This window comes from Erithacus rubecula (assembly GCF_903797595.1).
Source record: "Erithacus rubecula genome assembly, chromosome: 8".
NCBI lineage: Eukaryota > Metazoa > Chordata > Aves > Passeriformes > Muscicapidae > Erithacus > Erithacus rubecula.
In genome coordinates, this window is record NC_136659.1 from 13,867,812 (window position 1) to 13,881,758 (window position 13,947).

The 13,947-nt window shown below is 37.0% G+C and overlaps 1 protein-coding gene across 8 annotated transcripts in view; it reads left to right on the top strand.

Annotated features, from left to right (window-relative positions):
• PDE1A (phosphodiesterase 1A) overlaps positions 1 to 13,947 on the top strand; it is a 145,367-nt gene that overhangs the window by 87,480 nt on the left and 43,940 nt on the right. For all 8 annotated transcript variants that reach the window (XM_079311561.1, XM_079311557.1, XM_079311559.1 and 5 more), the window contains one exon: positions 3,787 to 3,900. In XM_079311561.1, coding sequence (XP_079167687.1) covers positions 3,787 to 3,900 — 114 coding nt within the window. The remainder of the gene's footprint in view (positions 1 to 3,786; positions 3,901 to 13,947) is intronic.

The window sequence follows — 13,947 nt, forward strand, 5'->3', positions numbered from 1 at the left end:
AAAATTCATTTTTCCTCTGATTTTCCTGTGTTGCTGGGTGGGCCTCAAGTGATTTTGTCCACAGCTGGACAGGAGCATCAGCTGCACAGAGAGGTGAGGCCCCAGTAATGTCACAGACATTTATTGAAGAGAGATGGGAGCAGAGTGCATTTGGATTGTTCATAAAAGTGTTTAATCCCATAGCACTGTTAGTGATGTTTACCCAAGATGACAGAAGATGGTTCTCCACCCATTCCCTTTATTACTTGCAGATGTATCTTTCTCCCTTACAACCTGGGGCTGCTAGCTTTAAAATGCAGTTTTCAGGTGTTCTGAGATAATAATATCTTTTTCAAGTTTTAGATTACATTAGTTCTGCATGCAATATTCTTTGCATCTTAAACCAGTTCAAATAGTCCTTTTTTCTCTTTCACAAAATAGCTCCTCCCATTTTTTTTCTTTCTGCTATCTATTATTTCTTAGTAGCACAGTTCACAGGCTGTGCAATATAATCACTTCTAGTTTTAGTAACACCTCAGGTTTTCAAATAGTATTTCTAATGTTTGTTTTCAATTTATCACAATTAAAAGAAAACAAACAAATAAAAATCCTTCCAATCCAGTTGGAGAAATTATTATTTTTTAATTACTTTTTCACAAGTTTCTTTGTCTTGTGGAGTGGCAGGCTATGGGTGTGTTAACACTTGCTGCTTAGTCTTATAAATCTGTACAAGGTTTGTAGCAAAGTTTGGGCACAAAGGACATTCCAGTTAGATATTGTGAAAATGAAAACCTGATGCACCATGAGGCTGATTGGCCATTTAAACTGGTTTTTCCAGATGTTTTTGAAATCTCCATGCATTCAAAGCTTGAGCAAAAATACCTGTGAGCAGTTTTATCTAACTTTGAAGTTTACTTATCTTTGAGGTTAGCCCTGTCTTGAGCAAGAGCTTTCACCAGGTGAAAGTCCCTTCCAACCAAACTATCCCGATTCTATGATAGATCTGCACTGGGTCAGCTAAGGACTCCTGGGGACATCTTCACAAAGAGTGGTGCATGAGATAAGGCCACTTGTGTCTTTCTGTGAATCTGCAATATCTTCAGAATCATTTCAAATTTGCCCGAGCAGTGTTTCCAAATCATCCAGTCTGTTACTGTTCTCTGCATTCCTCCTAGAATACCAACTTTACCCACAGGGCCACTTACATTTGTTGACTGTAACCTATGCAGCAAGATATTGCAAAATCTTGTTGGCTTGAAGGCTCCCCCAGGGACTAATTTCCACCTACAAGCATAAAAATGATTCCAAATACTTGTCATTGGATGTAGAGACAAATACCTGTCTCGCCTCAGATAATGTGGAATCATTGGAAATTGTAGGATTTGAAGCTGTTTTAAGTGATATTTTTCTACCAGAGCCTGGCCCCCTGCTGTGCAGTATTACAAATTCGTGTTTGTATATTTTCGTATATTTGAAAGCAAGTTTTCAAATTTATTTATGCTCCCAGTTTGGAAAGTGTGATTCAGAGACATGCTCAGTCAAATGTGGAGGGAACAGTGGAAGTGACAGAAACACCCTACAGCAATTTGCAAGTAGTGGCACTGATGCTGCCAGACCCACCTGGGCACTTTGGCATTGGTGCTTAGGAGGGGCTGTGTGTGTTTGGGTGCAGTACTGAGGAGCACACACGCCAGGAGATGTGTGTGCTGGGTTCTGGGGGATGTCTATGAATAACCTTCTTCAGTCTACAGGTACCTCTGAAATGGAAGAAGTTATGTGCTGGAAATGTCTCCCATGCATATGGTTATTTCTGTGTAGGAGATGAGCTTCCAGAGTATTTCATCTGCCCACTTCATTTCTCTGAGAAAAGTTTTTAACACTACATTTTCCATTCCATTGATATGCAATGCACTGTGTAAAATACCAAATAAATATGGTTGCTAAGAGCCTTATTTGTTGCATGTGCTAGGCTAATTTGAATTGAATTAAGACTGTAGACAACTGAGGAACTGAGGAAGTTGGTCTAAAACCCTGTTTGCTAAAATTAGCCTTACACACTTGAACATAATTGTACTTAGGCCAAAGAAGTATTTAGAAAAACATGGAAGTGATTTTATGGTAGAACAGTGCTTTCCAAGTTAATGCTTTTTTTTTTTTCAAATATCACTTTAATTTTGTTATTTATATATTTTAATTAGATCAAATAAAGTATTGTATGCACCCTATGAAAATAATATGTAGTATATATGCATGAAATATTTTATTATTACAGAATCACAGAATAAGCTGATTTGGAAGGGACACACAAAGGTTGCTGAGTCCAACTCCTGGCCCTGCACAGGACATTCCCAAGAGTCACAGCCTGTGCCTGAGTGTCCAAACACTTCTTGAACTCTGTCAGGCTTGGTGCCGGGACAATTTCCCTGGACAGCCTGTCTCAGTGCCCAAACACCCTCTGGTTTAAGAATCTTTATCTAATATCCAACCTAAACCTCCCCTAACACATCTTCAGGCCGTTCCCTTGGATTCTGTCACTGTCACCACAGAGGAGAGATCAGTGCCTGCCCCTGCTCTGCCCCTCATGAGGAAGCTGTGACTGCAGTGAGATTCCCCTCAGTCTCCAGTTCATGTAACATTTGCACATTTTGTGTATGCTCACTCATGTCATAAATATGATCTATTCCTGAAAATAGTTAGCTGTATCAATTTCACTGCACTTTTTATCTAAATGCTCATTTCACATTTTTTCCTGTACATAAAAAATATTATTTAATGAAAGTTATGTAACAATAATGATGTATCCTTAATTACAGAAATCTTTATCTTATGTGATACAAAACTGTGGATTATTTCTACTCAGAAATAATAGAGTAGAAAGAAGGAAAATACCTAGACTTTAAGCATCCATTTAGTCACACCTCTGCACTGTTACTGATAAGGTTTTCATTTCACTCCAGTACTTTATCTACTCTGTATGGTTAAACTGAGCATTGTCAGAAGTGTTCTTGTCAGCAGAGTTTAGGAAAAATCTAGTATTCAGGGAGTTTATCTGTGGAAGTGTATTGCTTCAGAGACATGAGTTGATGCATTGCAAAATCCCCTTTGGGTGTATCCATGTTTGTACTGCAAAGCCAAGTTCTCAAAACTGAAAGTTTAAAGCACACTTGGGAATATTTGGATTTTTCTACTGCCACAGGCACTGCATTTCCTCTGGTATAATGGTGAATTTACTATAAGCACAGACACAACAGACTTCCATATTAGCTCACACTAATAAGAATACAAATTCTGCAGCAAAAACACACTGGAAGCCTAAATAAAAATTAAAGTCATTCAAGTGAAACAAAATCAGTATACTGTGGCTATAAAAATTATAATTAACCACCTAAGCATGGAAAAATTATAGTAAGACAACACACAAAGATTGTTGGGGTTTTTTTGTTTGTTTGTTTTGTTGGTTTTTTTTTTTAAATTACAGATTTAGGCATAATAGTAATGTCAAAAATGAATAGGAAATTACTTTGATGATGGTTAAAATGTCCTCTCTGACTTTCTGAAATGTATAAGCCATTTTTAGTACACCTTACAAATTTAACAAGCTATAAAAACCTATAACCAGTCACTGTTAGGTGCATTCTAAAGTCAAATTTTCTTAAAACAAGACAAGAGATGGAGTGCTGGTCCTTGCCTCTACATTGTTGTGTTTGTTCCAATGTTTCAATTAGAAAATGAAGTCACTAAATTTGATAGAATTATCCCACTGATGTTTTTATTAATTTCTTTTTTTTATTTTTTTTTTTCCCACAGATTAAGATGCTTGGTAAAGCAGCTGGAGAAGGGTGACATTAATGTGGTGGATTTAAAAAAGAATATTGAATATGCAGCATCTGTGCTGGAGGCAGTTTATATTGATGAAACCAGGTAAGTCTGAAAGGAAAAAAAAATGGAATAAATGTTGCAAATTTTATTTTAGAAATTTGGTCTTTGCATGCAATTTTCACTGTCATGAGCTGAAGATCTGTGCACATCAGAAGAAGCATATGTAGCTTGTGGGTCTTTTGGTGGCTAGGTTAAAGCAAGTAAGATTCCAAAGGTCAGATGTAACTGTTGTCTGGAGAGAAATGCTCACAGAAATGAGTCAGAATAGCTAGTCAGTAAACACACAAATGAATGAAAAGCTATGATTTTTTTAATAATGTTTGATGCTTAGTTTCTGTTTATTGTTGGCAGTATTACTGGCAGTCATGTAGGTTAATTCCAATTAAAATAGAAGCTCTAAGTATGTGGCTTCTTGAAAGAATTTTAAGATATGGACTGTATTGAAATTAGCTGGCTAACTTACTGTTTTCATTCTGCATGCTGGCCTTTCTCAGTTTTTCCTTAAGCAGAATGGTCTTGCAAGGATGTCTGCCAAAACTTTCTCACTACCTCTGGGGTGTGCAGTGTATGCTTCAGTTCTACATTTTAAAATTATTTCATGAACCTGACACTCTCTGTGTGGTGTGTGCCCTCCCCTTGCCAATCCAGGTAGCTGACACAGTGCTTGAAGTCCTGCCCCAGAGACAAACCTCTGGTTATTCCTCCATACACCCAAACACTGGGATTAGATGGGTGTAGTATTCATAGTTCTTTCTGAGCAGTAGTGCCAGGAACAGGAAAAAAAATTGAGATTTACTTAGCTTCTAAACTGAGGCAGCTTCTGTGGAAATGAATAGTAGTGTTGCCATGAGGAATCCAGGCTTTCTGGCTCTGTGTGGGAATATCAAGACAAATAGCAGGCATTTCATGCACAGAGAGAACAGCTACCACTGAAAATATATTTGTTCTGGCAGCAACAGGTGCATTGTTTTTGCTGTGAATTTTATGTATATCTTTCTGTGCCTATATCTGTATTTATGAAGTATGTATATGTAGACATGTAAATCAAATTCTGCTATAAGTAATAGCTAAAAGTGAGGCTATAATGAAACCTACTTTTCTACTTTTACTCTTTTAACTTTAGTGGTTTGTACTTCCCTATTGTACTTCCATATTGTTCCTTTTGGTTTACAGCACTTATTTTGGTTTTAATTTCTCTTCCTTGGACTAATGGAGTCTTAATGAAATCCAGAATCAGTATGATAAATTTTTTTAACCTGGTGGTCTTTGTATTAATTGTATCCTAGAAATGTAGACTGACCCTCCACATCATAGTAGAGCAATGTAATGTATGGTTCTATTTTACATTTTGACACTTCCCTGTTAAAAACAATTGTAAATTATAATCTGTAAAATTTTTAATTTACTAACAATCGTAAATTGTAAATTTATTGTGAGGCTGGGAAACACCGTAGTTGCCACAGGTACTTTCATAATAGAGTCTTTTCCATGGCAAGCTGCAAAGATAATTATGTTTTAAATAGCATGGCCATTATTCTGTAGTCTAAGTCTACACTCAAAAATATAAACACACAAAGAAGGTCACTTGAGTTCCTGGGAAGCCAGTCCTTAAGGAACAAAGCAGAGTAACACTGAGTCAAATGGAGGCTGAGTTAGCTTGTGTGGTTGCATTTGTCCTTGTTCCCACCAAAGAATACAGGTTCTTTGTCTTGCACAGATCTACTTCCATGGGAGTCTGGAACTGAGTTAATTGCACTCATTAGTATATAGGAAATAATAGTTTGGGTCATAAGCAAAAGGGTCTGTTCCTGCTGAGCCTGAACATGCAATTTTATACATCACAAAGTTCAAATAACTTCAGTAAGTTTCTTACATATGAATTGCTGTTCAGTCAGTGTCTGCAACTCATGTGAAAATATCCATTTCTGTTTTAAGGCCAGTATTGATCCCTGGATTTTGTCCTGATGAATTTCCTGATCCATTGCTAAAGTATTCAAGCAGAGAAAGACCTCAGCTTCAACCAGCAATCTAAAATTCAATCCTGTTTGTGGTGTTCTCTTCTTCCCCACTTTTCTGGGTGACAGACCTTGATATCAGCTGAGGGAAAGGTCTTTTACATATCTCTATAGACAGGAATAGCAATCTCTACGGATTAGAAATAGCAATAAACAGAGAGTTTGTTACTTGAATCCTCTTAATTCATCTCTCTGTTACAATATATATGCTATGAAATAGGATGATAAAATGCTCCTGGCTGTAGTCCTTCACCTAGTCACCAGTCACCAGAAGGACTTTCTGCAATTCTTCACAGGCACAGAGAAGAAAACAGCAAAAAGAAAGGCTAGAACTAAGGTCAATAAAGAGATCTAAGTTTGACATATCTCACAGAATATGGTCAGTAATGTAGCCAAGGATCAAGGAAGAACCTGATCTGTTCTACAGGTCCAGGAAACCATTTGTGCTACTTAAAAATTAAATCTCTGGTATTATTCTGGCAAAACCACTTTTGCCTTTATAACCCTGAGGATTTTTTCAGTGAGCAGTTTCAATTTCTTCCAGTAGAAGATACCTGTTTTTTCCCCCCATATTCCATTACTTTATTTGAGTTTCCTGAAAAGCCTGTATCCTATTATAAAGCTGTGTGTGCACATAGAAGGACATGTGTGTTGATGGCATATTGAATCTTTATTTAAAGTGCAGCAATCAGCTGCAAATAGCTGTAGAATCCACACCATTTAGCAGAGGATTAAATATTTTTTTCAGGTCCTCTAACTTTGCTTTTGTCTGCTCCTGTGTTTCTCCACACTATAGACATTTATCTGAGCAGTTTTTGTAACTATTTACACTTACTCATTTCCATTCTCGCACTTTCTAAAACTCTATGGAATTAGGGCAAAAGCAAAGAAACAACACAACAGATTTTATTTTTGAAGCTCTAAGAGTAGTCTTCTTAGAAACAGGGATTGGCATTAGGGATAACCTTCTAAAATGAGGAAAAATTATTTTGGAGCAGTGACTTTCAATAACTCTATGAAAGGTTCTGAGCTGATGGAAAGTTGGACAGCCCAGACACCAGGCATCAAGTAAGTGCTGCTTTCCTATGAGCTTCATTGTCTGTGGCCCCAATCACTCAATAAGCTTGTTTAACAAGCTCCTTTTCAGACTGCTGCATCTCTTCCATGAAAGAGATCAAACACTCTGGTAGCTGAAGCAGAGGTTCACCATCAGCTGAAAATAACCGGGAAACTCTCACAGTTCCAGCCCCTCAGCAGATTTGCTCTGCGGAAGAAGTTCAAACTTACTCAAGAGATGTCATAAATAATTTTGACAAATCTTGCAGAATTTTCTCCATTAGTACCTGCCACTTGGCTCAAGGCAATGGAAGAAGGATATTTAGAGTCAAACAGGAAATAAATACAGCCTGATAATTCAGTCATGACAGCTGTTCCGTTCCTTGTAAATGCAGCTCTTCATTCAAGCTAACTGAAAAGAAAATAAGTCAAATAAATTCTAGATGGAAATTAAAAGATTAAAGGGAAAAAATGTATTCCAAAGCTAAATAGTAATAATAGTAACAGTAATAATAATAATAATCATAATAATAATCCTTATTGTGGAGACTACTTTTATGTTATTCTCCATTAAATCAGAATAGCTTATTCCAATTATATTTTCTTTTTAAATGCCTTAGTATTTTAGAAAACATACTTAATTTCAGGAGGATATTTATCTGTGCATTTGCAGTTCAATACAGGGGTTTTGTTTATTTTCAGGCTGTATAATGCCCTTTGAATAAGGCTTTAACTACTTGAAAACTTTTGACTTAGAAGAGACTGCATTTCTGTAATGCATGAAGTAGCTTTGCATTATATAACTGGCAGGGGTTTTTAACATCTTTGATTCAACAAGGCATAATAACAAATACAGGTTCCTGAAGAAAAAGGAAATGCCATTAAGGCTGACATTGTAGCAATATATATTTGCCGGAGAGCTCTGGAAATAGTGAATGTATTTCAATGACACTACAATGGCAGACACAGTTCTTGCTAAAAAGCTCTTATTTAGAAAAAAAAAAGTACACATTGTGATATGTGTAATGTTAGCTAAAAAAGAGGTTATTGAACCTGAACTTTGTGACTGCTGTTGTAATAAACACCTTGGACTAAACTGAACTTCCAGTGCACTACTCCAGCAATGCTTCACATATTGCTGTGGTTTTGAGGCTTAAACAGGGACAAACACATCCTCAAATTTTGGGCAAAAAGGAAATATTTTAAATTGCACGACAGAGCTTTGTTATTGCATCTCTCCCAATGCCTGGTACCCTTCAAGCACACCACAGGAATATCTGTGATAGGAACATGCACGTGGGTATCTTTGCCACGTGAGGCCCAAAGAAGCAGAGAGGAGCAAGTGCTGGAAGTGGGATTGGAGCTGAATGAAACTCTCCTGTTTCCTGGAGATTCTCAGGTGAAGAATGGTCAGAATAGCCTGCTCTTGGGCAGCTTTCAGTATGCAGTTTGGGTTGTGTTTGCAAACTGGAGAAGGCTGTTCCCTGGTGTTTTCAACTTTTTCAGTGATGCAACAGAACCCAGGTCTGTGGCAGCCTCTCTAGCTTAGGCTAGGAATCAATATCTCTAGAAGTAATAAACTGGGATGATACTTCCTTGGTAACTCTGTGCTTTCTTTTACTCTCTTCCAGCCGTCAATACATATTTAGGAGCTTTCCATTTTAAATGAAAGCCAAAGTCAGTACAGGGCCCACCTATTATGTTTCTTGTAATATACAATTTCCACAAGCTGTATTTTAGTATCAGCACTGCAAGGCACTGAGCTAGCACTCCATAAGTTGCTGCTGAGCATCTCACAGCAGGAAACTGTTCCTTGACATTGCAGGACCATTGGCACTGTTCTCACCTGTAGCACACCAGATGGAGCTGACTGTGAGTCACAGAGTTTCACTGGCTGTAAGGCTCTGGTAATGGAAGGAATTGTGCCAGTTCAGACACTTGTAGCTATTCAGGGACACTAGCAGAGGTGGTCACACCAGCAAAATGTCTTTGATGGTGCAAGGTTGGAAAACTTAAATTTTCTTACATCAAAGAGATGTATGTATATTTTTAAACTTTAAAAACATTATCCTCGATCTCTCAATCTGAAAAGACAGATTAATTTGTTTCTTTATATAGGAAGGTGAATGTTTCATTCACAGAACAGTGGAACATTCAGTGAATGATGTAATTTATTTTGAAAGATCTAGAACACATTTCTCCTTCAGATTCCCTTTTCTTGGGAAAAATCTATGAATATTAAAGAACATAATCTGTCTCATGCCAGGGATAGAACAGGTAGAATGGGCTGCTTTATTTGGTGATTATTTGCCAGATGAAAAATATGGTCTGTGTGATTCCTCTCTCAGCTGGCCTAGCTGGGGGAATATTTGAAGTGACAATTATTTAAGCATGAAGTTAAATTTTAATCTTGAATATTCAGTCAAGATTACTGAGCATGTATTGCTGCCCTCAATAGCCAACCCATGGTTAAATGTACTTTGCCTGAACTAACTAATGTACCATTTGAAGTAAATCATATGGTTTATCCATTAAGGGAAGCTACAATTGATACTTTTGCAAAAGCTGCTATTGAGAAAAAGCTTATTGTGTTGAGATTACTTCAGTATATTCCACCCTTATAAAAGCTTAAAATAAGCCTTTGAAATCTTTTGTACTTAGATAATGTGGTTTGCTTTTGCTTTTTGTTGTTTTCTTTCTGAGAGGAAAGCTTTCAAGAGCATTCAAGTTATATAAAAATGCATTTAAAGTCACTGAAAATCTCTTAAATTCTGACTAAATCTTCTCAGCTCAGCATCCCTTCTCTGTTTCAAAGTTTTTGCTGTTAATTTATTTCTAAGGCATGCCCTGAATTAGTCCCTGCCCTATAGAATTCCCTGAATATCATTTCAAGGGAAGGGAAGGGAAGGGAAGGGAAGGGAAGGGAAGGGAAGGGAGAGAAGGGAAGGGAAGGGAAGGGAAGGGAAGGGAAGGAAGGGAAGGGAAGGAAGGGAAGGGAAGGGAAGGGAAGGGAAGGGAGAGAAGGGAAGGGAAGGGAAGGGAAGGGAAGGGAAGAGGGAGGGAAGGAAGGGAAGGGAAGGGAAGGGAAGGTCAGGGAAGGGACTGGAAGAGGGAAGGGAAGGGAAGGGAAGGGAAGGGAAGGGAAGGGAAGGGGACACTGACTCACAGCCGTACTCTGAAAAACAATATTTTTTTAATCATGAGTATCCTGAGCCAAAGCTCAAGATTGATGTTGGCCTTTGGTGTACTTCTGCATTTCTGAATAGACAGTACATACCAACAAGTGAACATTTCAGTACAATGGTCCTTCCTGCAGTGCTTCTCTTCTGTTGTAATATCTGCATGATTTCCAAATTATTTTCTGTTTATTTTAATTAATTGGTAATTCTTCACATGAGGACAATTCTTCTAAGAATGAGCTAATTTTATGAATACAACATGTTGGTAAAATCATAATTTCCTCTGGAAAGACCTTTATGTACTAAAAATGCCCATCATTTTTTTTCTAATTTCTTTGTCCCTAGTGGGAGTCAAGAGAACCTTTTAGTGGATGTAAGTGGAAGTTGTAATGGACTATAGAGGATGGAAATATTGATTGAATATATTGATTAATGCTTATGCAGGAAGATAGGGAGATAATAGATCTAAATAATTGGTACAAATGTGAACTCACTATTTAGGCTGTAAATTCTTCTGCAATCTAGACCTAGGAGAGGACTTTAATTCACTCTTAAGGGCTTGATTAATTCAGTAGCTGGCAAAGAGCTAGTACCCCCTTCTCAACCTCTTCTCTGGAAATCTTTCACTACCTCTGTTAGGCAGCATGACTGATCAACAAAGATGGATGTTTTTTTCCCCATAGCCATTATCTAATTTTAATTTTTTCATTTTCTTTTCTTTATTCTCCTCCTAGTACATCTGATATATTCCTAAGGGAAAAGAAATATACTTCTGACTAGTGCATTACTATATTTAAAATTCTGATTAAATGAAAAGAGAGCTAGAAATTATCACTGCTTGAATTTTGAAAAATTATTCTTGGCAAAAAAAACACAGTACTGAACAAGAAGATCAGGTTATTAGTTACTATGACTGCAGTATTAATTGATTGCTAAGCTGAAATGCCATGGGCCATGTCTTACTTATTCCCACAACTGTCAATGAAAGTTCTACCCATGGAATGAATAGAATTAAATAACCCAAGCCTCCCCCTCTCCTTCCCACGCATATCTCTTCCTCGTATTGCATCTACTTAGGCTAATGATGTATGAGCAAAATAAGTGTATGTAACCCTGAAATTCTGACTTTGTGTTGAAGAAGAGAAGTATTTTCTGTGACACATTTGGCTAGAGCTTGTTTTCTTGCTTTGTTTTTTAGCATTTTGGGTGTTCTTTCTTTTTATGGAAGAAAAATTAAAGTGTATGTCTTGGTATCTATTGGTGTATATATTTATTTAATTCAACTGGGGTATTTGAGTTCATGACTCCTGGTTGAATGAAATTTATCTCAGCAGAGTTTTAGTTAAGACTGTTTGTGGAAGAACTATAGCTTTAAAATGCCCACAATCTCTGATCTTCAAGTTGGTTGATTTGGAGGATGAGGCTATGGGCCTTGCAGTCACTCCATTCCAAATATTTGCTGAACCAGAGGCTGCAGCCTTGTGTTTGACAGCTATAGTCACATATCCGTTAATTTTTCCAATGACATTTTTGAACCTATGTGGCAGTTTATATGTTTTGAAATGTCACAAAATTATATTGCAGTTTAAAAATTGCATTTTACAATTTAAAATTACAATTAGATGGCAAAATCTTACAAAAATCCCTCTAATTTTTCACAGGAAGTTCAGTGGTTTGATTGTGTGCCTTTTTGAAACTGTCTTTTGATCTTATTTGGTCTTCATCTTTTTGGTTTTTTTTAAAGGCATAGAATGCTAGAATGGATTGTAGTGAGATGAATGACTAGCTCTTGTTTCCTGTTTTTAAATGTTGTTTCAATTAGGCACCTGAAAGACACTAATCCTTTTTGAGATGTTGTTAATCTGATGTGATGAGGGATTTGTAAGATCTCGTGCTTGCAAATTAATTCTATGTTGCAAGTTAGAAGCAGAGCCACTGAAACTTCTTCTCCTCCCTGGCATATTGTTCAGCCATCTCCCATCAGAGAGCAGTGGCCTCATGAAAATCACAGATCAAATGAACATTATTTCAAATACTACTTTCTCTGTTCTTTCTTAATGAAGTAACTCCTGCTTACTGTCATTTACAGACTGAATAGTCCTCCTACTTTACAGATGAATGGTTAAAAAGATTAGAAAGACTGCAGTGTGTTTTGCTAGTCTCAATTTGTACTCCAGTGGCTCATATCTGCAGAGCTCAGGGCTTGATCCCAAATTTAGATCTGCATCTGATTATAGCAAACTGATGTAGAGCTCTGCTTCCTGCTGCACAGGTGATGTGGAATATCCTGGCTCCATGCTCTGAGGCAGCCAAATGCCCATGGTCCTCTAATTTCAGGAACATTTGCATCTCATTTGAATAAAAGTTAGAATAGTTACAAAATTTTGTTTTAGGGATTGTAAGGTTTCTTCCTAGATATACTAGAAACATATCAAATGTCAGATAAAATATAAATGTACTGATTTCTCCAGGGATATTTAATAACAGTGTAAGACTAGTATGGATTTAAGTGGACTATAACATAGGTTTTAGTTTAGGCAATAAAGCCAATTTATATCCTTTGACCTTTGGCCAGTCTCAGGCTTGATTCAGTTTTGCAAGATAATTTCCTCAAATCCTTTCCTCCACACAAGTCCTGTTTTTCCAAATTAAGTTTCTGATTTTTGGCTGTTGTCTCACTGTCAGAAAATTTCATAATTCTTGTTCATTCTGTTCTCCTTGTACTCCACGTTAAAGAGCCTTCCTAGTCTGATAATTCTATGACCCTAAAAAATAATGTTTCTACTGTTCTTTCAGTAAGCTGGGGAAGGATGAGGGGTGCTTTTAAATTTTTTATAAACCCCAGTTGAAGAATTTCACAAAATATACTGTCAGCCAGATGAACTGCTGAAACTGAGCACAAATACACTAAGCTCATTGATCACCAATAATTTATATGATTCTTCTGACATACTTCCTATTAGGCATCTTCCTGTAATCCCTCAAATAGCATTAAATTTATGTGGAGATTCTTTTGAACTATATCACACTCTGGCTTTCCTTATTCATCCATGTTTCAGGAAGGCAGCACGAGACATACAGACCTGTGTAATCAAATAGTGCCTGCAATTCAATTGGTATTGTTTAAAAGAAAATATTTTCAAAGGGGGGCATGCTTTGCACATATTCAGGTCATCCTAACTCTGGGGTTCTTGCATAACTGAATGAAGGGAAAACTGATATCAGAATAAATAAGGGATTTGTTTCCTGGAAACCTCAGCAGTCTGAGTGATAAGGACAAATAACTGCAAGAAATAGATTTATACAAGTGTGGAATGGAAGTGTTGAGTCTGTTTAAAGAGGGTATTTAGTTACATGTTTCTTCTAAATAAACTGGTGACCTCTAATTGACTTTTGTTGAAGACAAGTTTCTTTTTAATACTTCTTCTATTTTGTGAGTGCTATATATAACTTTTCTAGCTTTTTGAACTGCTAATAACTGTGAAAGCTGACTTGCAATCTAATCTTGGAAATATCTTTACTGCTATGACTTTGTTATCCTGCCTTCAATGGGAATACAGATCTCTACACAGAATGAATTAATTCTCTTGAATGAAGGAATTAATTCTCTGTAATTCTCTTATTGTGCTGGAATAGCATGATGAGCACGTGTTCAGCACATCATTGCTATGTACACTTCTTGTACTGTGGGGACAGATCAATAGGCCAATGGTGTTCTCAGTTATAGCAGTAACCCTGCTGACATGTCTGTCAGTTACTGTTTTAGAGGTCTTCCTGGGCTTTTGTGGCTCATTGATTACACTTCAATCCACCACTCCTCTGACAACTTGGTAGAAAAA